General features: G+C 40.4%; 1 protein-coding gene across 1 annotated transcript in view; it reads left to right on the plus strand.

Moving 5' to 3' along the window:
- The first annotated feature begins 283 nt into the window (after window positions 1-283).
- PDGFC (platelet derived growth factor C) overlaps window positions 284-23,975 on the plus strand; it is a 138,159-nt gene continuing 114,467 nt past the window's right edge. Inside the window, exon 1 of the mRNA XM_064449817.1 lies at window positions 284-993. Coding sequence (XP_064305887.1) covers window positions 876-993 — 118 coding nt within the window. The 5' untranslated portion in view covers window positions 284-875. The remainder of the gene's footprint in view (window positions 994-23,975) is intronic.

Raw genomic sequence — 23,975 nt, forward strand, 5'->3', positions numbered from 1 at the left:
CCAATTACCGTAATAACAACCCAGTAAACAAATACTGGTGAAGCCAGCACAACGCCTTACCCTAACTACCAAACTCAGGAATTACCCCTGGACCAGGGTGACCCGGGTTCCTCACCGTGGAGGAGCGGGAAGGGAAGGGAAGGGAAGGACCGCAGCCTTCGTGAGGCAGCCGGGGGGCCCCAGCACCTGTTGCGCCGCCATTTGGCGGCAAGAAAGCGGGCAGCGGCGGACGCCTCGCTCGCCCCCTTCTTCCCAACCAACAACTTCCCGGGGCGTAACTGCCTCACCAGGTGCCGCCCTCGCCGTGAGGGGACGGCAGGGGAAGGCGAGAGACGCGGACCGAGTCGGCCGGGCGGCGGCCGCGGAGCTGGGGGCGAGGAGGGTATTTGAGTGGGAGAGCGGCCGGCCGGCCCGCCCGCCCCCCGCCCGCCCCCTGCCTCCGCCCCGCCGCCGGGCGCCGGCTGACAGGTGCGCGCTCCTCCGCGGCAGCAGCGGCCCCGCTCGCCCCCGCCGCCTGCCCCGCGCCCTCACTGGCCCGGCTCCTCCGGCCCCCGCCCGGCACGGCCCCGGATTGTTTAGTCCTTGGGAAGCTGGTCTGGGTCCAGGTTTTGCTTTGATTTTTTTTTTTTTTTAAAGGGGGGGGAAAATAAAAGCTAAAGGAAAACAAAACCTGGAGACACAGAAAAGGGCTCTAGGAAAAAGTTTTGGATGGGATTATGTGGAAACTACCCTGCAATTCTTTGCTGCCAGAGCAGGCTCAGTGCTGCCTTCTCCCCAGCGGCGCAGCCCGCGCCGGGCGCTGCTGAGAGACGCCCGGGCCTCGGTGCCGCGCCGCCAGTGCCTGCTGTGCCGGAGCCCCTCGCCCCGCCGGCCCAATGCTCCTCCTCGGGCTGCTCCTGCTGACATCTGCCCTGGCCGGCCGGAGGCAGGGGGCCGCCGCCGAGTCCGACCTCAGCAGCAAGTTCGCCTTCTCCGGCACCAAGGAGCAGAACGGTAAGGAGCAGCAGCTCCGCCGCCGCGGCGCAGCCCGGGGCAGGGGCAGGGCGGGGGCGGGCGCCCGGCCGGCCGGCGCGGAGGGGAGCGGAGCGGAGGTGGCGGCCGTGGGCAGCGGGGGAGCTCCGTGGCCGGGCCGGGGTGAGCGGGGTCGGCCCCTGGGTGTTTGCCCGCCGCCTTCGGGGGAGCGCTGCGGGTAAAGGGCAGCGGTTCGGCGGCCGGCGGGGAGCCCAGCGCCGGCTCGGGGGCTCCCTCCGCGGCGGCCCGAGGTGCAAAATGTGACCTGTCCCCTTTTCCCTTCTCCCTTCTCCCCCCCCGTCCCCTCCCCCCCCCCAAAAAAAAAAAAAAAAAGCAACGACACCCCCCCCTTCGTATCCTAAAGTTCAGCTCTTCGGGGGGGGTGTGTGTGTGTGGGGAGGGGGGAGTCTGTGTGTGAATGAGTGGTATTTTGTACAGGCTGGAAACGAGCTAATCCTGCATAGGAAATGAGAATTACTTTCAACTTTCAAGTGTACCTGAAATGTTTAGAAAACTCTCAAATGCAAGTTCCCTTGGGCTGGGGCTGCGCAGAGCTGGAGAAAGACTCCTTTCATACAGCAAGGGCAGCTCCGGGGTGTGTAATTTGCTTAGCCTCTGAACTCCATATGATTTACATTATTCAGATTTTTAAGCGCCTTTCCTCTTGATCTGCTATTATGAAGTCATTTTAAAGAATATTTTACAAACTGAAACGTTATATACTGCATGAAACCACACTTAGTGTAGAATATCTAAAATTAAGGCTGTTAGCATACATTCATGGAACCCCTGGTGCTTAATGTACGGGGTGGGGGGGTGAAAAATTTAGTACTTTGCATGTTGGTTAGAATGAGCTTTCTCCCTGGGCACAAACCAACACAAAAGGCCAAGCTGGGAGCTCTCAAAACTCTCTGAACTGTAATGAAATAAAGCAGAAACGCAGATTCAAGGCTAATTCAATTCTCTCAACTTTGAACTTGGGACTCCCCAGATAAAAGCATTCTACGTCATATCTTTTAATAGAAAGCAAAGTTTCAGAGACCTCCACAAGTGCTCTGTGAATGGGTAGGATATGCAGTGTGCTCAGAAATTTAGCAGGGGGAGATTAATACTGCTGTGGCTTGCTAATGTGATGATATATGGCACCTGCAGGCTGCTGGAGCTGCTGATCAAAGAGCAGTGTGGGGATCAATCTCTAATCAGAGCAACTGTGGAGGGCCAGAGAAAAGTGATCAAAAGACTTAGAGACCCGGCTATTCTGACAGGAAACCAATCAGACTTTGCACACAGGACAGGAAATTATCTGCTCTGTGTGAGAAAAGAAATCCCTCACTTTCTACCCCTTCCCAGCTCACCTGGTGTTTAGAGGCTTTAGGGCACCAGTTTGTGACAAAATGGAACTGGCATTAATACACTAAAGTCTCGTGCTGTTATGCTGCCTTCTGTTAAATCTGCATGGTGTTCATATGATGTGTATTGACATACAGAGAATTACCATTGCTTTGCTTTAACTTTGTCAGGAATGGAAAGAAACCTGCTACACTGTCAGTCTGCCCTGAGAGGCTTGTTACAGGCTAAAGTGGCTGGGCCCTGAAGGGCCACCGGGGTCCAACAATGAGAGCACAATGGTAAAGTGTAAAAGGTAGATCGTACGGCGTAAAAGCAAACCTGATGTAAATAGGTACAAGTATATATGACAACACAAACTATATCCTGTTCGCGTATATCAGAAATGCAGCTGCCTTAGGTCAGGCTTCAACTGGTTTGCAATGCATTTTGGCATGCTCTAAGTCACTATGTCTTAGAACAAATGCAAAGCCAGGATAATTTTCTTTTTTAAAAGTGCCCCAAAACTGTATTCTGTAATAGTTTATACTTAGAACAGTCCAGATTCTTCTTGTAGCTTACTTGACGTTTGCTTTCTAGTTGTTCAATTGCAAAACTTACTTTAAAAATTAGCAGAAGTTTAGGTACAGCAAAGTGCCAACCCCTGACTTTTCTTAACTGATTTTAATTATTTGGGGGATCAGTAATGCTGGTCAAACCAGTTCTTACTTGATTTAATTAGAGTGATTTTTACACTCTGCTGCAATCTAAAGATTGTATAGCTTTTAGCTAGAGGCAGGTTAAAACTCCCTGGAGTATGAGAATGAGATATTGCTGTTCACATGCCAAATAATCTTTGGTCAGGAGAGAGAGAGATTTTCACTCACGCAGTCTACAAATAAAAATTCTGTCCTCTACTTGTAAAACTGCTAAATGGCCAAGAAGTTTTGCAGTAGAATGGATTACAGTGTTACTCAGCAGCACATGTGGGTGCTTTAGCTATTCCTTCAAGGTGATACTGAAGATGTAAATGACCAGTTATTAAATCAGTGGGACTACTTGTGTTACAAAGGGTAAGCATGTGCTTAAGGATCTATTTGTTCAAAATTGGGTTTTATTTATTTATTAGTTAAATTATTATTAACTTCAAAATTACAATTTGACCTGATTTATTTACTAAATGCAGACAGAGAGAGTTCTGTTGTTTCTGCTTCATAGTGAGTGTCATTTTAGGTGGTGATTTCCTAGTGTAAATATTTCTTCATAATTGTAAATTACCTATTCTTGGAATACAATATTTTGCTGCTGCCTCCAAGGAATTCGGTGTGATAGCTGTTGTGGAGCCAGTGTAACTCCATTTGAAACCACTTAAAACTACCTCCTTGTTCTTGGCCCTCTGTTGTAGTCAGATTTTCTTTAAGAACAGGTTTTATTTGTAAACTCTGCTTGACAGTAAGGCATTTTATGTGACTTCCTTGACAAATTCAAATTTATCTTTAATGTTTTTATTTGTAATTCAACTGTGTAAATACTCATCTGGAGGATCAAAGAAGTTTATGCAACAATTTTCTGGAAACCGAAGTAGCAGTAAATGATGCATGTAGTGATGGCTTCCATTTATATCGAGGTATAATTTCCATGATTCTTTGTCCTGTTGAAAAACAGATTATGCTTTGAAGGGTTTTTCATACTTAGGTGGCTTTATCAGTTCTCTTATGGCTGTGTGATGCATTTATTACCATTTTTCCATATTGAAGTAGAGAGTCAAGAAAAAGTGATCACTCAGTTTCTTCTGAGGAGCAAAACTCAGTCTCTTGCATATTGAATTTGATTACTTGGATATTTTACTTCTCTTTTTCTGTTATTGTTCTTGCTACTTTTCATTCTACTTTTGAGTGCTATTTTATGTAGTATCTTCATCCTGTCTCTGTAGTTTCAACAATGTCTGAGGGAGCTATTGATGGACTGAGTAATGTGAATGACTTAATTCTAATGACTTAGCTCTGATCTGAGTGCACCTGCTTGTTATTAGTTTAATCTAGATTTGATTACAACATGAGATGGCAGGAGAATCTAAGTTCTGTTTTCTTGGCTGTTTTAGGACAAGATGTTTAAAGTAATTTTACTAAGCTATCAGCTGTTATGATTCTATGAGAAATATGAGGATGTCTTTATAGAAAATAATGTAAAAACTACTATTGGGTGCCATAAGCTATGAAGTGTAGAGTTTGTGGCATATACATTTAAAATGTAGTAATGAATGACTTCAGAAGGCCAAGAAACTGAGGTCAGTTAGCAACTTACCAGGACCAGCTAGTTTGAAATATTAATTTTCCTGCAATCAGCTTCAAGTGTGAATGAACAGCAGTAAATAGAATTGCTGAATTAAATCTTCTAACACCAAAGCACGCACTTCTGTCAATCCTGCAGCACAGATAATGTACTGGTGGTGATCTATCTTTTGACAGATCTTAATTTCCTTCAAGTGTTTTTTCTTCCCCTGCGTGACTAGAAACTCTTAATAATAAGTTTCGCTAACTGATCACTTCATAATGTATTTCTTAAATCTTCTGAAACAGGCAAGATTTATGTAGCTTAAAAAAAAAAACCAAACTCAAAAACCAAAAACTCAAACAGTAGCCCCTGAGCTGGAGTTTGAGACTTGTGTATGTCAGGCCATCTTTGGGAAAAGTTGGTGGATGCAGCTGTAACTGAGCGAGTAGCTGAAGTGCCAGAGGGAGCTGCTTTCATCACCTCAGCATGCGCGTGGCCTCGCACGCCTCCTCACAACCACCTAGCGGATTCCCTGGTTTGTGTTTCTCCAAAGGGAGCTTTCAGCTTATTCAGGAATGGGGAGAGCATCACAACATAGAGTTGCTGATGAAGTTCATTTGACTTGGGCTGAACACCTGAGAGAAGGCGTGGATGTCCACATGATGCAGCACATCGAATCCTTGCAGAGCGGAATGTCAGTGATTTTGCTCGAGTGCAGCCATTTGACTGCAAAATTATCTCTTATAAACCAACATACTTAAAAGCAGTGGGAATAGGCGCCACCTCTGCTGACTGTTGTTGAACTGATGACTGCCAGTACAGTGTGTTGACTACTGCTGGGCAGCAGCAGTTTTCTTCATTTTGAGAAGATAAGGAAGTATAAAATATGAACATGTGTCATCTAAGTGAAACTTGATAGTGATGCAATTTTTTCTTGAGTTTAATCTATTTTTGTTTAGTCCAAGACTCGTTTTGAAATATGTTAAAGCCCTTTTCCTGGAGAGTGAAGAATTACACCACATCCTCTTTCGACTTTAAGCAAGAGATTGTGGTGAATTAGAGAAGTTCTTCAACACTGCAATAAATTGCAGTGGAAGAAAGTCTTAAAAACTGGTTTTTGCCTTTGTAGTTGACTTCTGGTGTATTGTCTGCTATTCAGCAGAATGCTGCTTGGGACTTCTCCTTATTCCTGCTGTTTCTCTCAGTTTCTTCTGTTAGGTGAAAGTAAGGGTCTTAAAAGCACAGACCATTTGCTATTTGTCCCAAATATATATGCATTCCAGCCTTCCCGTATCCTTGTTAAATATCTTGAATGGGATTTAAGCAAGAAACACGTAAAATCTTATTTTTGCAGTAACTAGTTGTTATTAGGTTTGCAGATCGGACTTTAAAGCTTTATCTCATGTTGTTTGGGGGAGTTTAGTTTCTTTTTCGATTAGATAGAGTTTTATAATGGTGAAGAAACACAGGGCATACCTTGAGACACTGACAGCTATACTACCAAAGGGCGTATGTTGAACTTCGTCTTCACATAAGCATAATGTCTTTTATATCTTATAACTTTATCCAAAACTTTTGAATCTAATTATTACATAGTCAACATGTAATAGCAAAGTACTGGTTTGCATCCTACAGCAGTGGTTGTGCATTACAGCACAGTGGTTTTGGGGTTTTTTGTTGCTGTTGGGTAGTGGCTGCTTTTGGTTTTTGATGTGTCTGGCAGTTCTTCATTACTAGAAAGAGGACAGGCTGTGCAAGCCCACTTCCCTTAGCTGGAAATGAGCCTCTTCAGTTGCTTTATGGATAGCTCTTGGCTTTACCAGAGAGCCATGCCTTTGCTTTTTTTAGTCACAAAATGCGTGCCATGGAAAATACACTTCCTGGTATCTAAGTGTCTTAGGAATTGGCCTGTAGTAAGTAGTTTTTTAGTGAAAACCTGTGAGACTCAGAAGTTATACAATGGAAAACGAATAGAGTTAACATGTAGAAATGCAGCTATATTAGTAGCATGCAGGTATCTCTATGAGTGCTTAGTTGTTTCAGAGTTTTGGAGAAATTAATTGTACATTAAAACTTATTCAGCCCTGTCATTCCCTGTTGGGGAAAATGTTTGCAGCCTGGTGTTTGTGAAATGCGGTAGGTGAGTGAAAATTCATAATGTGCTGCTGTGAAGCTAAAATAGAAATTTGGGTTTTCTAGAGGTTTTGTTAAATTGTAGGATGTTATTTTAAGGTGGCAATGCCAGAAAATTTATTCACAGCTCCATCCATAGGCATCCTAGCCTTAGGGTTCATCTGTCTTCTGATCTTCTCTGCTCAACATCCTTCTGCTGAGATTGTATAAACATACCCGCAGTGTTACATTGGGTTATTTGTGCTTAATTTCATGATCCTACAGCATACTAAGCAGTTTTCTTTTATATGAAGATACCCCATCTTACAAAGCATGTGTACAAAGCACCTCTACACGTCTTTGTAACCTCATCAGTTTCTACAGAAGTTAGTCAGCTGGGTGAGATGAAGCAGGACTCTAGACTCTCATGGAGAAAGTCTTATACACAGAGGGTATAAGAACGGTTGAAAAAGTAATGTAAATGAAAGAAGAGAGCCCAGCTAGTTCCTTGGTCTCCTGCACGCCTTCTGCATTAGGGTTAGCAAGGGCTGTCTGTCTTCTGAGTTCCATTAGTTCTGTTCAAACGCTCCATCTTTGTCAAGCATCCCCACAATTTTGGACTTTGACGTTCACCTCGCATAGGTATGATGGTACATTTGCACTGGGCTTGCAGGCTGCTTGGCTTCTTGTCGCTGTGGATTACTTTGAAGTCCTGCAAGTGTGTGCCACCTCTCAACCTGTGTCAATGTTCTTTTACCTTCGCCGATGAGACTGTCAGGTGAGCTGGCTACAACTCATGTTGAAAGAACTCATCAACTGTTTAGTTAAGTCTCTGGATTATTATTTCCCTGTACTGCTGTTCTCATTCAAGCTGGGCTGATTTGAGGCTATGCAGGTTAATTCTGCAACAAAGATGTTCACAGTGCTAGTTGCTGCTTTTATTTTTTTTTTCTCCTTACTGTCATTTTCATATGCACGTGTTTAGGGCTGAGAAAGAGAAGATGAATTAACCTCCTATGTACTGCAGTCCTATACGGTACAGGCAGAAACAGCATCTGTGCATGAAATAAGAAAATGCTCAAAGGCTATTTACCATGTAGTGACATCCTTTTATAGTAGTGAGGATGGGAGAGTTGCAAGGGAGTAACCAGTAACACCTTTTTCAGTGGCATTGGGCCTTTTTGTGAATTAAATCTCAAATTATTCATTAATCTTGTGCTTTATGGTAAATTCAATCAAGGTATCTTTATAATCACAGATGTTTTAAGGAGATTCTTCTGGAACAAAGAACACCTCTGTTCATTTACTCTCTGAAAGCCCAAAACACTGAAATTTCTACTTGAGCTTGTTAAAACTGATTATTAATGGTATTAAAATAGTATGTAGGCATGGCTCAGTTTGATCACTGTTGTACTGATTTCTCTACATGAAGTGCAAGGAATGCACTGGTTCTGAATAAAGCCAGGTGAAGGACCAGGTGGCAGCAGGCAGGTGGGTGTTTTCCTCTGGTCATGCACCTTTCCAGCACTGTGTCTGCAAGTAGGAATCTTTGTTTTGAATTTTTTTAGTACTCTGTTTTCTAGATGAACAGTGGAGTTATTTGGGTAGTTATCAGTTTATGTTTCCTATGATACTACAGTTCTACTAAAGGAAAATGAGGGGGGTCTTCCAAGCTTTCAGCAACTATCTGGCGTAACTGGTGATAACTTTTGAGTGCTGGATTTAAACTCCCTTATTGCCCTTATGCGGCTTTTCCTGAAATGTTAAGTCTGTCTGTCTTGGAAAAAGGAAAGAACGTCTTGGGAAAAGGAAACAATGCTGCTTGTGTTTCCTGTACATTTAATTCATTTTTGCATTGCTTCTGCTGTAATATTCTTACTATGAATTGGCATTAAATTATGTAAGAGGGTGGGGGGGCAGAATGTTAGATGCTGCAGTTAGTTAGGGAATTGGTCCTGTAATCTGATGCATGGGCTTCAAACTTGGTTCGGGCAGTAAAAGGTAAAGGAGTGAAGCCCTTTTTGTAGTTTCAATATTCTACATCTTTAAACTATTACTCAGTTTGGCACATATCAGCAGGCTTGTAATTTTCTGTGAAGGATAAGTCCAGGTGTAAAATACCGGGGAGTGTCATATGTAAAGAGTAGCTTACACTGGAAAAACGCTCTTAGCACACCTTCCATGTCAATCCATAGCTGTTAATCTCTCTGTGCTACTTTTCAAGCATCATTTGTTTAAAAGCATGTGAAGTGGGAAAATGACTTTGGTGGAAGAGGTACTGGTTTGTGAAATAATGCATAATATCACTTTAATTATAATTTTTATGGTCTTTTCAACAAAATTCAGTTCTCCGGTCTTTTATTGAACTGTTATTTGGGGAGCTTAATTGGATAAGCCATGGCATGATACTGACTAGAGTATCTAAGAAGTTTGACACACACCCACCCCCACCCCCACCCCGTGTACTTCACCATATAACCATCTGACTGCCTTCACCCTCGTTCAAACCAGTCAGAGGCACGAGTCCTAGGGGCTCCAGGTTCCTCTGATTGACAGGAAACCAGCACTCATTTTGTACAATAGTTAAACATTAAGAAAGACATATGGCACAGGAAATTCTTTTGCTGTGTGTGAAGGTATGGCATGTCCATACTGAAAGTGTTGTTCAGACTATTTCAGCGGTAGTGGTGAGTTATATGAGGCCACTTCCATCTGCAGAGAGTCTGTTTCACTTGCTTGTGGTTCTGGGGCTCATTCAAATGCTCTAAAACAAAATAAAAGGAATGGATGTAATAACTTCTTTATGGAAAAGTCATAAAAAGCTACAGGGCCGTGTAAACAAATTGGGTCATTTACAAGATGTTTAAGTGGTGGATATTCAGTCCAAATTCAAAGGTGTGGATTAGGTTTTACGGTCATCTTGACTGAATTTTGCCCTCAACAAGACTTTCTTTTTCTGCCAGGAATGCCTTTGACACTACAGATGACAAATTCTCAGAAAGGGTGTTTTCAAACATTTCGGTGCATGCAGAGTAAAGCTGAGAAACAGGAGAACAATTCAGTAGTATAATTTGATCTTTCTCTAGGTGAATGAGGGGCCGTTCTTGATCCACATGATTATGCCGTAAAGCCGTAGTGGAACTTTGTAGCCTTCCCGGGGAAAATAAACTAAAAGAGTTTCCCTTCTGGATTCAAACATGCCTGAACTAATCACAAAGCAACCGTTTTGGCTCTCTGCTCTGTTCGTATAAATAGGTTTGAACAGAACAGCAGCAACAGTGATCCAAGTTAAACTGCGCTAGTCACAGGAACTTCTGTCGGACCAGACTGAAGCACTGAACATTCTATCTATGGTGCGCCAACTCACAAGACCCTTGTGACTCATTTCATCATTTGTCGGAGAGCACTGAAAAAGTGGAATGGAAAAGAGGATAACTGATACTTTTGCATGTTAAAATACATTCTGCAGGGTTATTTCCATGCTTCAGTGTAAATGTAAGCTTATGTATGGACAGTTTGCTCAAGTTTGGGGAAGGGGTGTGGGTGTTGGGTACTATGGGGTGCTTTACTTATCATGAGCTGTGGTCGCTCAGCTCTGCTATTACCAATGCAACTTCAACTACTTTTCATAACTCTTCATGCACTAAATTCTGCAGTTATTTTCAGATTGAAAATAACTTTACCCAGCACAAGTTTGGAGTTAGTTGTAATTAACTGTATGTGGATGAAGCTCCTATTTGTACGTACAGCGCTACATAATGAGCTGTTGGCTCATCTTTTAGATGCTTGATACTGTGCCTGTGAAAATAATAGTTGTTACTTAGGAAGTGTATATGTGTTGTATAATTTGTGATGAGCATTATCATTACTGCTAAGGGTCTTTGCCAGTAGAGTCTTTCAGTGATCTTTACCTATTCTCTTAAGTACCTTTGTGAAGATGCTGATCCACCTTATGCCACGTTTTTAGTTTCTTCATTGGTGGTCTTTATTTTGTCTCAGTTATTGCAGTTCTCAGTACCTTCAAGAAGTAGTATGTATGTGGGGAAGCGGGTGTCCTAGTCTGAGTCCAAACAGGGCTGGCAGAGAGTTTTTGAGCTCATTAACTTTCATTTCAAGAGAAACCATTGAGATCATCTTCAGTCTTTCCTAACACCTCAGGAGTGCCACACCTTGGTAAAGTGAGTGTACTAGTACAGAAAGCTCTGTTACTTAAATATCTACCTGATTTGCAAACTTATCCTGCTGCTTGTGGAGGAAAAGATGGTTTTGTATAGCTGTCGGGTAGAAACATAAACATGTGTCTAAAGCACGTGCTTGCCCTAGCGAGAATCTTAACAAAACTCTGATTGGCCTCATTAGTCAAGATGTATGTGAAGTTACTGTGTAGTGATAATACCTAACGAAATAGTTGTGGTATGTTTCTGTATTGCTACTGCTTTTAATGTAATTACATTACCAAAATTTGGACCTGGTTAGTTCTTTGCATTAGGGGAAGAAACCGATGACGTGGCTGTAGTATATCTAACACTGTCCATTAGTTTTACAGGTTCTGTAGTTTCTCTTTAAGTTTGAGAATCTACATTACTGTCATTAAGAATACTGTTTGTGTTGGATCAATGCCCTTGCATAAAGGTGATTTCTCTTGCTCATTATTGAAAAAAACCCCAGAATCTTGTTAATGGTTCTGATTCATCTGAAACAGTTTAAAATGTTTCACCATAGAATGGAGGCTTAGTTTTCTTATGGACAATTTTAACAGCACATTTATTTCTAGCAGCAGTTGCTTAATAGATGGTATCTAATTACTCAAATTTATAGTTATGTGTACTTGTATGTGGTTTATTCTGACACTTTTATGTATGTGGATGCTTAACACATGTTTGTTCTAATTCTGTTTATTGAGGTGTATTCTTGGGCTAGATTGACTTGTTCAGATTTTTTTCACTCCCAGGAAGTACTTGGTAATCTTTATGTTCAATATATGCATTTCAGATGAGAATATGTTCTCTGCAGTTTTTTAAAAAGCAAGAATCTCTTGTTTTGAGTTGGCTTGGGCAAGTAGTGGTGAATATTGGAGCTAAAACTATTTAGACTGTATTAAAAGTGGGTTAGCAGTATGTTAAACAGGTTCCCAAACATTCAATAAATGAACCAGTGTGTAGTTTAAATTATAATCTTGTATGTATATATGAAGATCAACTCATGCTAGGTAACATGGCAAATAATATTTACATTTCACTTTCATTTTCTTGCGTTTGGGAAGAAAGGAGCCTTCCCTGCTCTTCTGCGTGTCAGCTGCTCTTACGTTTATTTAATTCCAGGCAATAGGGGCTGTTGAACATGTGGATCATAGCCCAACATGCAGCTTGGATGTGGCTGACATGCTCCGCAGAGGGATAATGTCTCATCTGTGTGGCTGCAGCTGGTTCACGCCATCTGGTTTTGGAATGTGCATGTGCACCCAGATGTTGCTACTGAATACAGAATAGAGTAGCTATTGATTTCTGAGTCCTGTCACCCCAGCCTGTCTTCAGGATCTTAGAAGACAGCTCTGGAATATGTTCTGGTGTGTGGTTGGTTTGTTTGGTTCTTTTTTTTTTTAAAGTGAATGGTTTTATAAATGAACTGCAGCACCCTTCTTTTCTCTTATATATATATTTATTTATTTTTTAATTGCATCTACTGCATTCCCTTGGCTGGCCTAAGAGTTCAGGGAGAGCTACAATAGAAGGATGTTAGTTTTTAGTCACAAGTAGCTGCTTTTTCAGTTATATTCACTCCTTTCCATCATCATTTTGCAGGGTATTAATTGCTTTGAAGCTTGAAGTCTACCCTAAAACACATTTTGTAAAGTACTTGATATTTGTGGTAATAAAATGCATTTAGTTAAATCCTGCCTCTGCTTTAGTCAAATCCTTAATATAAAGGCAGTTCAAAACTTGCTGCTTACTATACTGCATGCTATCCTATGTACTAGAGATTTATCATATTTACTGTTCCCTTAAGTATTCATACTTCCTTATAAATAGTGTGTGTATTACTAGCTGACTAGCTTTAATCCCTAAACTTCCCCACTGACTATACTTTGGATAGGTGTTAAAAGATGCAAAAATACATTAAGGAGTTGTTCACTAAGGCACCCAAAGAGTTTTCTCTCTGTATGAGGAATTCCACTGAAGTTGAGAAGTGATTGGATCTAGTTACTAGGAAAAAATTACATGATGCACATTTGCATGATCAAGCCATTGCCATTAATTAAAAGCTTGGAAAAAGGAAACATCTAGCAGGATGACTTCTTTTTCAGACTTTGATTATGTCCATAAAATGTGAAATTGAGTTCAGCAACTGTATTCATGTTTGTTATGGTGTTTGTGCCTGTTTAGCTATAAAAATAATTTACTGCATGTGAATTGCTTTCTTATCTGAAAAAAAAAGAAATGAATAATGGTTGAAGTGTAATAATGTTTATTTATGGAAAGTAGTGTTTGAAAGATAAAAGGTAATCATACTTTCATATTTCAAGTGTTATTTTCTTTTACAGTTCTCTCTCATTCAGTGCCTTTCCTAAGCTAAGGAGTCCAAGCTGTATGTGGAACAACAGGACTTTTACCCCATTTACAGTAAAATACCGATGGACTGATATGGAAATCTGTGCTGTTGATAAGAATTTAAAAGTAATTTGATAAGAACTGTAAGCAAAAACAAAAAAAAGTTTCTGCCTTTTTGCTAAGAGAGGAATGGTCTTTTCCACAGTTTGCAGAATAGATGAGCAGTGCTGGATGTATTATAACATAGACAAGTGGTATACGTTGAGAAGTAAGGACAGAAATGTGAAATGGAAATCGGTCTTGAAAGCCACCTATTAAAAAAAAAAAAAAGAAAAAGAAAAAAAAAGGTGTTAGCAGTGAACCATAGCAAATATCTTTCTGTGTATCTTTTTTCTTTCCGTAGCAGAAGGGTACGTGGCTCCAGCACAGTAATTTTATTTTGATGATTCCCAAATGTGGTTAATTTTTTTTTCCACACTGTTGTGCATGAGTATCTTATTTTACAGGTCTGCTAGATAGATATCACCTGACTTTTGAATCATGTAAAGGTATTGAAAAGCAGGGTTTGGAAGATTTTTCACTTTAACAATCAGGACATGAAACTTTAAACAGGATAGACTGTAGTCTAGTTGTTGTAAACACTGCAATACACTGGTTTGATTTGTCCTTCTACAGTATGGCTAACTGAGAGCTCTTTTTGAGGTGCTGTTCCTCAAAATACAAGATGGGTGTGTGTTGGTGGTGGTGGATGTACAAACGCTTAGGTCTTTACTGTCATTCCACTAAACATCCGGTAGGCAAGATTCTAGTGCTTAATTAACTATGTCCTGGCTTGTTAGAAAGCAATATTGGTAAGTCACTGGCTTTGTATTTATGTTATTAGCCCGTAATGATCAATGTGAGCGGAGGTGTAGTTTTTCAGAGAAAGACATGAATACTGTCCCATTTTCTGTCTCAGTTCATGTTAATCAGAGTTCATACCCAAGGAGCGATGAGAAACCAGTACTTTCAGCTGTGGTAGTTTTTCATGCTCAAACATTCTTCAATGTCATGTGACTATTTGTATATCTGATGAAGTACAGATAAAAGTAGCAGATTCTTAAGCTTTTTATCAGTATTGGATTTTCAACATAAACAATCTCTGTTTTTCCTGTTTTCTCCTTGTGCACCAAAATGTCAGACACGGCCCTTTGAACGGCTTGTCTTTTGTGTGGCTAATAAGTGTGGTTTTAAGAGGCTGCTCTGTACCAGTACTTATCATTACTTTAAGTGAGAACAAATGATAATACTTTTTAAAAATCAAGGTAAAAGTATTTAAAAAGTGAAACTTAATGGCACTGAAAAAAACATGTTTCTCTCTGCAAATTCTCAATATACTTTCTTTTCTGGCACATGCTTATATTGCCACTAGGAACTTGATCCTTAAAGGAAAAGGAGAGAATGTAACAAACTGTGCAATGGCACCTTGGTCCAAGATAGATTCAGTGCAACCATATTTTGTTTATGTTATTCCTGGCACTTCTGGGAAGAATGATTTCATAATGCTTGAAATGTTGCTGAGGAGAAACAAGATTTCCACCAAGAAGTCTTTCTTTTTTTTCCTTTTAATTATTTGTATGGATTGAGGAGCTCTGCTTAGAGTGTCACACTGGTAAGCAGTAAATTCTTCTGTGTGTACTTAACCCTACAGCCCCACCCCCCACCCCCACCAAATAGGAGGAACAAAATGCGATGCCCTCTTTCAAGAGTTGTGTTTACAGTTAAGAGTGCCTATGTTTATAAACATGGGGAGGCAGTCTTAATGGAAGTAAAAGTTGCTATTTGTAGGGCACAGAGAAGCTCATGAGAAGGTAAACCAAACTAATTACTGAAAATTTTAACAGGAGTTGTTTTGTCAAAGTGAGCATTGAGTGTCCGTTGTATTGGTATCCTGACAGACACAGTACACTAGAATTTCTAGATACACAGGCAGCTAGTTGGTCTGACTCCCTGTACTGTATCTTAAAAGTGGCTTTTTTTCAAAAGAAAGAAGAGTAATATAAAGAGGTTTTTTTGTTTCTTTGTTTTTTAATTATGATCTCTCAAAAGGAGGGCCAATTTGAGCCTGACTTCATTTGTGATTGAAAGCTGTCTCCTGGTTGTGATGTAGCAAATTACTATAAAAGTCAGTGGGTGGTTTGGTTAAAGAGGGAGTAGTGGAAAACAAGTGCATTCCTGTGGTAAGATGATGGGAGAAGGAAAATGAAGTAAAAGAAATGCAAGGGGAACCATTTTGAGGCTGTTGAGAAATCAGTGGCTTTAGCCTTAATGAATTCTGTGTTTTGGGGTTTTTTTTTTGGGGGGGGGGTGGGTGGTGTTGGGATTTTTAAATAAACTGAGCCCTAAGGGAAAAGGGTGTGATCCAGACAGTGGTTACAGTGTTGATTTTTTAGTAGAAAGGTCAGCAGCTTGCACCTGCCAAAAAGACTTCTGTCAGAAATGGTTAGATGTGGATTTATGTATGGACGGAGGAAAAGGAGCTTTCATAATTTCTTTGTCTGTGAACAGCCCTGGAGGCCCTGGAATCATCTTTTGCATAAATAAAAGTTATAACGGTCAACATGAGACTTCTGGTGCTCACCTAGAATCTGAAGAGCTAGAGGGAAGGATCTTGCATGTGGCTCGAGTGGTCTGTGATCAGACTCCTGAAACTGGAAAAAAAAAAATCAAACAAACAAAAACAAAACCCCAACCTAACCAAAACCAAATTGGTCCTTCAAGATCACTTGATTACAAAGAACGCACTGTAAAAACAAAGGGATAATTTTCTCAAAGGATCAAGCTGGTTATGTTACTGCTACCTTTTGTAGCAAACAGAAGAGAAACTCCATAGGAAAGCTTATTAAAAAAGAATTGCAATGATCAGAGCAAAACTAGGACATGGTCTTTAAAAAAAAAAGCAAACAAACAAACCATCCGATCAAATGTTTCCATATTTGGCAAATAATTTTTCTCCAGATCTTTTCAGTGAAAGATAGTGATGGTTTTCATCTAGGAAATGTAAATAGGTACTTGCCCTGCAGCGTAAGAAGAGATGCTTCTAAGATGCTGTCTTCTGCAGTTCCATTACTATTGTCTTGAAATAGAAGTGACAGAAGCAAGGCAAAAGTAACATTATTATAGGAAATTTAACAATGTCTTTAAGCAAACAAAATCCAACTTGAACCTGCTTTTATTCTCTGACAATTACATTTGCGTTTTGCTTTTAAGAAGGGTGCCCGGATCTTAAAATTCTTGCTGCTCTGGAGTTTTCTTCCCTTCCAGAACTGAAGTCCTCTGTGTGTAATTCAGCTTTCCTGAATTTTCTTTCTTTTATGTAAAGAGTACCCAGTTCATTGGTTCTGGGTACATTTTTTCCTTTTCAAATGTCTTCTTCAAACATCTGTTTACAAATACTGGTTCAAATTCTCAATACTACATTCAAAGAGATTGCGTCCAGAAAATAACTCTCTAAATAGCTTCAGATACCTCGTAATCTTTCTTACAGTGAAAAAATATTTCTATGTTGTTAAGGCTTGGTATGGTTCTGTTTTCTTTCCGTAGCTTTCTCGTATACACATGAATTAGTTGAAGACCTCACTTTAAAATTTTAACATCATAATCTAACTTCAGAGGGTTACCTAATGATAATAATGCCACCTCCAATGATTGTCTGAAAACTTTTCAAGCTGTAGCAGCATATTAGTGTTAACAACTTTCTTGAGGTACCTGCAGAAATCGTCTGGGATCAGGAAGCTAGAAAACCTTGCTTCATTGATACAAAAACAGTGCCAGGGACTTCACTTAGTGAGAGTCTATCAATGTAACACTTCAGTTGTATTTCTTAATATCGTGGCATTATTCAGGTAGTAATAAAGCACAAGCAATTCAAATCACAAAGTCTAGCTATTTATCCCATTCTGTTCTTGTCACTTCCTTAAAATAAGGTTTAGCTACTACTTTAGTAGGCTTCCAAAGAAATATAAAATGTTAGATGGAGGGGGTTTGCAGACAGTGTGGTAGTCTTCCATCCGTATTGGTACTGAATGTGACATGGAGAAGTTGATGCGTTATGGCCTAGACAAGTGGTCTGTGCAGTGGGTGGGGAACTGGCTGACAGGTCGCACCCAAAGGGTGGTGGTAAATAGCTCCTTTTCCAAGTGGCAACCTGTCACAAGTGGAGTCCCCCGGGGATCAATATTGGGCCCAATGTTATTCAATATCTTCATAAGTGACCTGGATAATGGGATCAAGCGTAGCCTGATGAAGTTTGTGGGTGACACCAAATTGAGTGGGGAAGTAGACACTCCAGAAGGGAGAGCTGCTCTGCAGGGAGATCTGGATAGGCTGGAAGAGTGGGCCAGCAAGAACCTTATGAAGTTCAGCAAGGACAAGTGTAAGGCCTTGCACCTGGGAAAACATAATCTGGGAGTGCAGCACAGACTGGGATCCACCTGGCTGGAGAGCAGCTCTGTGGAAAGGGACCTGGGGGTCCTAGTGGACAGAAAGCTCAGTATGAACGAACAGTGTGCTGCTGTGGCCAAGAAGGCCAACAGGGTGCTGGGTTGCATCAAAAAGGGCATCACCAGCAGAGAGAAAGAAGTCATTATCCCACTCTGCTCAGTGCTTGTCAGGCCACACCTGGAGTACTGTGTACAGTTCTGGTCCCCTCTATACAAAAAAGATGGGACAGGCTGGAAGGGGTCCAGAGAAGGGCCACCAAGATGACCAAAGGACTGGGAAGCTGCCATATAAGGATAGGTTGGGAGAACGGGGTTTGTTCAGCCTTGAGAAAAGGAGGCTTAGAGGGGATCTCATCACCATGTACCAGTACTTAAGGGGTAGCTACAAAGATGGAGACTCCCTTTTTACAAGGAGTCACACGGAGAGGACAAGGGGGAATGGACACAAGTTGCTGTTGTGGGGAGATTCCGATTGGGCACGAGGGGGAAATTTTTCACATTGAGGACAGTCAACCATTGGAATAATCTCCCCAGGGAAGTGGTTGAGTTGGCCACATTGGACACTTTCAAGAGTCATCTGGACAGGGTGCTGGGCCATCTTGTCTAGACTCTGCTCTTCCTCGAAAGGTTGGACTAGATGATCCCTTAGGTCCCTTCCAACCTGTGATTCTGGGTTTCTGGGATTCTCTCTTGGTCCCCATACATTCCTTCCTAAACACTTAATTTTCTTGCTCTATTATAATGCCTTCAGTTTTGAGCAGCCGCTAATTAACTACTGTGAGTTGTTTATCCCCCCTTTGGATCTGTAAGAATGTAATTGCCATTCTGTTGCCCAGTCTTACACATCTCTGGATATATTTTAGTATTGTTTGGGATCTTTACATGAAAGTTGTGACTAAATGTCCATTTATTATGTTTCATTTTTAACTTGTGGAAACCATAGGAAGAGAAGCTGTAGCAGTTGTGGTGCTGCGGTTTGAAATCACAGCTGAGATCTTCAAGAAAGAGAGGAGAAACAGAACTGAGTTATGGGCAGAACAATTACAAAGCTCACTCAGACATGACTCCTGTTTACCAATAAAAGTTCAAGTTAAGGGTTATCTTCAAAACCTGGAAATATTTAAAGATGTTAAACTTAGGGTTAATTAGCTTATTAAATATTAGACTGAGGAGAATTCAATAAAATTATTATTGATTATACTCAAAATGAAGTGCTTTGTATTTGAGATGAAACAATTTTATTAAAGGTAGGCAAGGAGAGGTAATTAAAGATATGGAATAATATGTGCATTTTGAATATCATCAATGGAAATGAGGCCAAAAGGAAGAGATAAGGTTAAGTATAATACTGTGATGTACAATACCGTAGATTAAAAGAAAGCACTAGTAATGTAGCCTGTGTGCCAAGGCAACTCCCTGAGAAATATCTAGAAGGTAATAGCAGCCATTCCAGGTCAAATGAAAGGTCTGGTTAGCTCAGTGTGTTGATTAGCCAGTTGTTTGCTATTTACTAGTACATTAGCTGATGTAGTAGCCATTGAGGAGCGTAATGATGACTCCCTCATCTATTCTCCTGTCTTCTAGCATTTCAGTAGTCAGAATTTTTTTTAAGGTGCAGGCAGAATTTTGGGGTTTGGTGGCCCAATAACTTTCGGAAACCTTGTAAACTTCTGCTATCTACAGTTTCTAGTGATAAGAAAGTTTAACCACATAACAGATAAATATCTTCCTTTGTCCTTTGCTTGCTCCACATGCACTATTGGATCATTTTATTCAGCATCATCTAGTTCTTTGGTTTTGCCTATGATTTTTTTTTAGATTTGACCTGTATTGTGGAGCCTCACCTGAAAGCTGCTCCAGGTTTTGGATCTGCCACATTGTTCTCCTGTATACTGTTTATGTGTATGTTTGTAGTAAGTATGCATACATGTATGTGTGTGGGTATAGGAGATATGAATAAAAATGTATATAAAGTATGTGTCTGCTGATATTCCAAGTATCAAAAAGTATTGGTGTGCAGTATTGAACATATGAGTACGCCATGGATTTATAGAGTGAGAGCGTTCTCTCTGGTTCTCTGTGCTACAGCCACAGGTTCTTAATATGCAGATTTTCCTCATAGCAGTGTAATCCTGTCCCAGTAGGACAGACAGCAGCTCTGCACATGGGAAAGATGCTGAGAATTTGCTTTGTGTTGTGCTCAGGTCTGGGAGTGATGGGAACTGCAGTGAGATGAAGCCATAAATTTCACAGGAGTAAGCTGTTTCCATGTTCCACTACAAGTATATCATTGTTAATACGGGCAAAAGATGTTGTCCTTCAGGTGGTGACTGTAAAAGTGGGAAGTAAACTTTCTTAAGTGTTCTTTCCTGAGCACTAAGTTGTGGTGTCAAGTGGTGTTCTGTTTGTTTTGGCCTTGGTTTTCTTCTCACAGACTTTTTTGGTTTGTAAACCTTCAGGACAAGAATTTACTCCTCCATTAGGCCTCTGCCTGAGAGGAAATGTAGACTCTTTCTTCTACCTTGCCAGCCTGCAAAAGGAATAGGTGTCGTTACTGAGATTATATGAAGAGCCCTTTTCAGTACTGTCACTGGCAAATTGCAGCTTTCTGAAGGCAGCATGGAGGCTGTGAAAACTGTGATCCATTTGCCATTCATGTGAGGGAAGGACATGTATGTGTACGAAAGTTTGTTTTGCATTAGATCCAGAGATGTTTGGCTGAGCATCATACCTACAGTAAATTGTCCTTGCCAATTATTTCAGCTTCCCAGCTGAAGGGGGACCTGCCCTAGAAGTAAGTGGGTTCTTCAGTGTAGCAAATGATACTTAGATCTTGCAAAGGAGTTGTTAGTCTCCCGTCCTTTTCATTGCCCTCTTTCTGGCTTGAATTATATTTGTAAGGAGGTTTACCAGTGTGTATCACAGGTAACACTGTTTCTTGTGTATGATAGTGATTGATTTCCCCTCCCTCTCCTTTTTAAACAAAATATTTTGTAGAGTTTCTTGGTTATTTTTAAATGAATTAAAACACATCCTTCAGAGTACCGCATGCTTCACCTGACTGTATCTTTCTAGTTTCTCTTGAGTCAGCATTTGGATGCCATTTTGCATTTAGGAATGTGTTTTTTAACTGAAACCAAAATAAAAATATATTTGTCCTTAGAAAAGTATATTAAAGAGGGGATTTGTGTGCCTCTGATGGCTTCTGTGCTCTGAATTCCTGGTTATTATACACACAGTAAATAACACCTACTTAGTTGATAATCCTCATTAACCTCATCCGGCAGAGGTGACAAGATAAGCACTAGGTAGTAGCACATACTTGTTTTCTGGTAGTATTTTTAAATTCTGCAGTTCTAAAGTTAATGCTGATGGCATGGGACTCTGTTTAAATTGTAGAATTGAGGGCTCCGCTTTAAATTTACCCTGGGAAGTTACTTGGTAAGCATTTTTGTGTTGGAGATGACTTACAAAAAATATTTTTCAAGATTGACTTCTATGTTTCAAGATAGTTCAATTGCTAGATTATGAGTTGTGTTGTGGTTTTTGCTGTTATATTTTTTTCTTTAATGGATTCCTAGAGGAGGAATGAACTCCGCAGTCATGAACAGCCTAATGAACTTTTTCTTTGGTTCAGTAGCATTGGATGACCAGTTGAGTAAAGCCTGCAGTGGTCCAAGCCCGGTTCTTTGTGGGCAGCATTAACAGCAGAGACCAGTGTCCCTGAGGATGGTGTCGGTGGCATGCTGCTCACCAGCGGTTCTTGCCTGTGGGGAGCCCTTTCTGAGGGAAAAGGTGCTTGCTGTGAGAGCTTTCTTGGTTGCTGTTGGATCCAGTACCGATCATCTGGGCCTTTTTCCTCAGTGTCGTGTATCTGCCTTAGGAGGGGTATTGGCGGGGCGGGCGGGGAGAAGAGAAATGGATGTTTGGTGCACAAACTGAAAAATGCTTATAAATAGGTTTTGTATTTTTCTTTATTTGAAGGCTATTATGTGGCTTTATTCACTAAAATAACTTGACTTCTATGAAAATATAGGCTGAAGTGATACCATGCTAGGTGAAATTTAATAGAAAACCCAGATCAAGTTGCTAGTACTTCCTTTTCTGGCTTGCTTTCAACTGTGCCTGTGAGCGCAAAGGAATGGCATGTATTTATACATTTGTAAATAAGATCCCACACATTTTCCGCTTGAGAACATGCACTCGGACCTTTTATGGTCAGGAAGGGGTGTTTCCCTCTGTGAACTACCCAGAGAACTACACATTTCCAAGTATGCTGTTCAGAAACTTACAGATAATGCTTCTGTAAACTTGAATTTAAATAAAGAGGTTCAGGGGATTAAAGGCAAAAAAGTAATTTTTGTCTTTTTCCAGTAGAAATATGCTTGGGGATAAACAGGTTTTTAAGTCCATGTTCTTGCTAAGCTGAATTGCCTCATTCAGCTTTACTTCTAAAAATAACACTTAGATCCAAGCTGTCATGACTATGTTTCTTCTTTTCAAAATGTCTGTTTATCAAGAGAGATTCAGTTGATAGTGGCTTGTTAGGATATCCAGAACACTCTCTGGATTTTCAGTGTCAGTTGCTCATAATGGATCAGCATAGTCTAGTAATAATAATCTTAGAATAATTCATTTTGTGCTTTAAAAAGAAAGAAACCAAAACCCCCACCCAGGTGACATGTGAAAATATTTCAAAAATGGTAGCTCCTATCAGGTCTATTATTTCACTTATCAAAGAAATTTCTGGTTCAGTTTGACTGATATCTAACCCCATAAGACAGATGTAGAACACTTAAATGTCATGGCTATTAAACAGTACTGTTGCATTGAGTAATATAGAAGGCACAAATGCAATAGCTTACCTATGAAGCAACTGAGCTGCAGTGAACATACTATCTTCTCTGTGAAATGGTGAACTGTTTTAGGGAAACTGTAGTGTGCACCACAGAATACGTGTCCAGACAAGGTATAATTTTCCACCATCTGTATCACTTCTAATCATCAGAGCTTTGAAGATTGCAAATAATGTGAAGCTGGACAATTTAAAACACTTGAAATAAACTACAAGGCTATAGCGCTTTTTTTAGTTATTAAAAAAGGTTTTCAGTACTTTTGGCATGATGGACACGGTACTCCACTCTGGCTTTTACATTGAAAGGTTTTAATGGCTTTCCTTTTAAACCAGTCGCTTGCTGTCTTCAGATTAAGCAGAAAGAACTGTAATACTTGCCGAAAAAGAAGTAGTAATGCCTACAGGAAGGAGAATGACCACTTGCTGATTACTGAAAAGGCTAGGTTTCAAATTTTTCACTTAGTTTGCCAAAGATGCATTACACTAAAAGATGTGAAGCTTGCAATTGCAATGTTTTTGAGTTTTTGGCCCTTTTTAATTAGGTCAAAATACAGTGTTCAGCTTGCTGTGATTTTAATAACAGGGTGTGACAAGTGACAAGAATGTATTTTGAATTATAGTGCTTTTATGCATTTTACACGTTCAGTAACAATTCAAGATAAGCCTAAAGTGTTTGGGAAGCTTGCTTTGTACTCAGAGGGTGAATTGTATCTGATAGCCAGTTCCTTTTCACTGAGGCTGCCTCTGGTCATACTATTCTGCAAATGCAGAATTGGTGCATTCTTTGGTTTAGATCACAGAAGTCTAAATTAGCAGTCAGCGGAGACGTCAATAAAGGATTTGGCTTAAAATTTTGTGGGGGGATGTGTCTTAAGTTCTCTGAACCAGTCCGTACAAGTAGGAATTCAGACAAGAATTAAGATTACCTTGCAGATGCTTTCATAATATAGGGAGCTTTCTCTCCAGGGTCATGTTCTTACATTAACCAGTGTTTATGTAATCTTTGAAAATATGTAGTAAAACAGTTCTCAAGAGTTAGGTAGTACTTGTATTTATTAGTTCTTGCACAGGCAAAACTCTTAAATTTTATTGTACCGTAGTTTTTTTTCTTAATAAGGAATATAGAATTGGCTGTAAAATTAACTTTTTCGAGTAATGTCACTAGAGGTTTATTGAACTGGAAAAAAGGCAGTGGGGGAAGATACGATATGATGATATCATCATATGGATTTGCCAAATCTATGCTATAGATGCTTTATTTGCAGGTGGACCTGCACCTGCCCCTTGCCGTATCTTGTTTATGAAGGAGTTGGTAATTCATATTCTTGCCTAACTTACACATGTGGAAGTCAGGAAAGTTTTATTAGT

This window comes from Phalacrocorax carbo, chromosome 4, assembly GCF_963921805.1.
Source record: "Phalacrocorax carbo chromosome 4, bPhaCar2.1, whole genome shotgun sequence".
Taxonomy (NCBI): Eukaryota; Metazoa; Chordata; class Aves; order Suliformes; family Phalacrocoracidae; genus Phalacrocorax; species Phalacrocorax carbo.